Raw genomic sequence first — 2,120 nt, 5'->3', positions numbered from 1 at the left:
TATATATATATACATACATACATACACACACACATACAGTTTATACACACAGTATACACACACACACTAGATCTCAGCATTTAATCCCCCCATCCCGGGCTGTATATAGTTACTTTTCCTTCACTCCCTTGCTGTGTTCATCGGTGGTACTACCAGGTATGGAGGAGCCTGTCACCTGTTACATGTGACACCTCGAAAAGACCAAATAGCACTGTCACAGGGGAGTCCATAGCCCTGGGTGATCTTCCCCAGCAATTTGTGGCTTTCTATTTGCTCTGCAGCTGAACAGATCAGCAGGGGAGCTAAAGTAAAGTAAGTATAATATATTAGTACTATTAAAAAACCTCTTGCTTTCCGCTGCATAAGCATAGCATATTTTTCCACTGTAAACGTTTATCCACGCTCATAATAAACAGCATTTTTGACACATGCAATCCCATTGTGGCTGCATAATAAAATGCAATACAGATTTGAGAATAGAAGAAGTAGGAAGTTCCAATTTATGTGATCAGGAACATATATATTCCAGAAAGCCCACCAGAGCAATTATTGAAGGAGTCTATGGCACTGACTGTGTACACAGAAACAATAGCAAGCAACAGTACCCTATTCAGAGATAATTAGATGCATTCAGATTTGCTGCTCCACTGCAGGACATCGAACTTGCCACAGAGCAGCCACGTGGCCAACTAAGTCAGGGGGTCCAATTATTACAGTTGGATGGAAACTGGACTAAATTACTAATTATTTTCCAAAGTGATTCAGACACTCCGTTTTGCATAAAAGATTGTGATTAATAATAATTATTTTCATGGAAGATTTTCTTCCTATTCTTACAGATATATTTGTAAACAAATCCTTTCCTTTTCTAAAAATATGGACCTCACAAAGATATCAGAGTATGACCCATCTATTAAGCTTGCAATCCCTCCATCTTTGGAGCATATAGACTGGAACAAAGCTTTTCTTAGAGCAGAAGAGAAGGCCAGGAATATACGGGAGCAGCTGCCTAGAGGGCCCAATTACTTGATGAGAAGTGAAGCAAAAAGGTTGAGAAGTTTCCTTGGTCTATATCAGCCTTTGTCATCTTGGAGCCCCAAAGAGCTGGCCTCTGCTGGATTCTTCTGTACTGAATTGGAAAGCAGTGTTCAGTGCTTCTGCTGTGGGCTAGTCCTCTGCAAAACGTCTTTGACTTACACTCCCATAGAGAGGCATAGACATTTCAATCCCAACTGTGAATTTGTTATAGGAGCTGATACTGGGAATATTTTTAAGTACGAAGTTCATCCAAAGCCAGTAAAAAGTGCACAGATGGATTGCAAGGAATCAATGAAAGATGAACAGGCCAGGCTACAATCTTTTTCCTGTTGGCCACCCTATGCCTTAATAGAGCCTTCTATCCTGGCACAGGCTGGATTCATCTTCACAGGTATTTTATTTTTCATTAACGTCTAAAAATATTTTTTTAAACATTGTTATAGGAAAAGATCAGTCAAATCAACAGCACTTGAAAAAATGTAAAAAATTAACTCCAGACAAACAGATACATATTCAGATAAAATACATGTATGGTGACAGGAGACCTGCTTTTCTCTTCTGAAGTTAAAGAGGAACTTCACCCTGAAATAAGTTCCATCCTGCCACCACTTTTCTGCGCCACCATTGTCACTCTCCCCGTCCTTCTATCAGCACATCCCTTGTCAGCAATTAAACACTGCAGCAAAACTGACTGGCTCTTTGTGCTGCTTCTTCCTCTTCCATTCTGAGCTCTACCCTACAGTAAGCAGAATAAGGCTTATACCAGGTCAATCTCAGGTACATTGCATTTAAAAGAATGTAATTATGTATTAGTGAATGCACAGCTGCATAAACATGTGTCTTTTTTATTATGTATAATCAAATAATACAACTATGTATTACAAGGGAGTGTCTCATACAAATTAAATGGATAGTTTAGGTAGGACCTCGCAATACATTTCTGTAGTTTTAGTAAATCTAAAGTTGTACAATCAGATTGTATTTCATGTGGCCAGGTAAAGATTTAGGACGTCCAAAATCTTTAATTAAAACACAAAGATGACATATCCTTTAGAATACAATTTTTCATGCTGTTGCTTATC

The 2,120-nt window shown here is 38.6% G+C and overlaps 1 protein-coding gene across 1 annotated transcript in view; it reads left to right on the top strand.

Annotated features, from left to right (window-relative positions):
* LOC108802395 (baculoviral IAP repeat-containing protein 1-like) overlaps nucleotides 1-2,120 on the top strand; it is a 45,640-nt gene that overhangs the window by 9,552 nt on the left and 33,968 nt on the right. Inside the window, exon 2 of the mRNA XM_018574255.1 lies at nucleotides 840-1,429. Within this exon, the coding sequence (XP_018429757.1) occupies nucleotides 840-1,429 (590 nt within the window). The remainder of the gene's footprint in view (nucleotides 1-839; nucleotides 1,430-2,120) is intronic.

The sequence above is a fragment of the Nanorana parkeri genome, unplaced genomic scaffold, assembly GCF_000935625.1.
Source record: "Nanorana parkeri isolate BGI_ZX_2015 unplaced genomic scaffold, ASM93562v1 scaffold2840, whole genome shotgun sequence".
Lineage (NCBI taxonomy): Eukaryota > Metazoa > Chordata > Amphibia > Anura > Dicroglossidae > Nanorana > Nanorana parkeri.
Note: the sequence above shows the minus strand (reverse complement) of the source record. Positions and strands in the feature narration are given on the sequence as shown.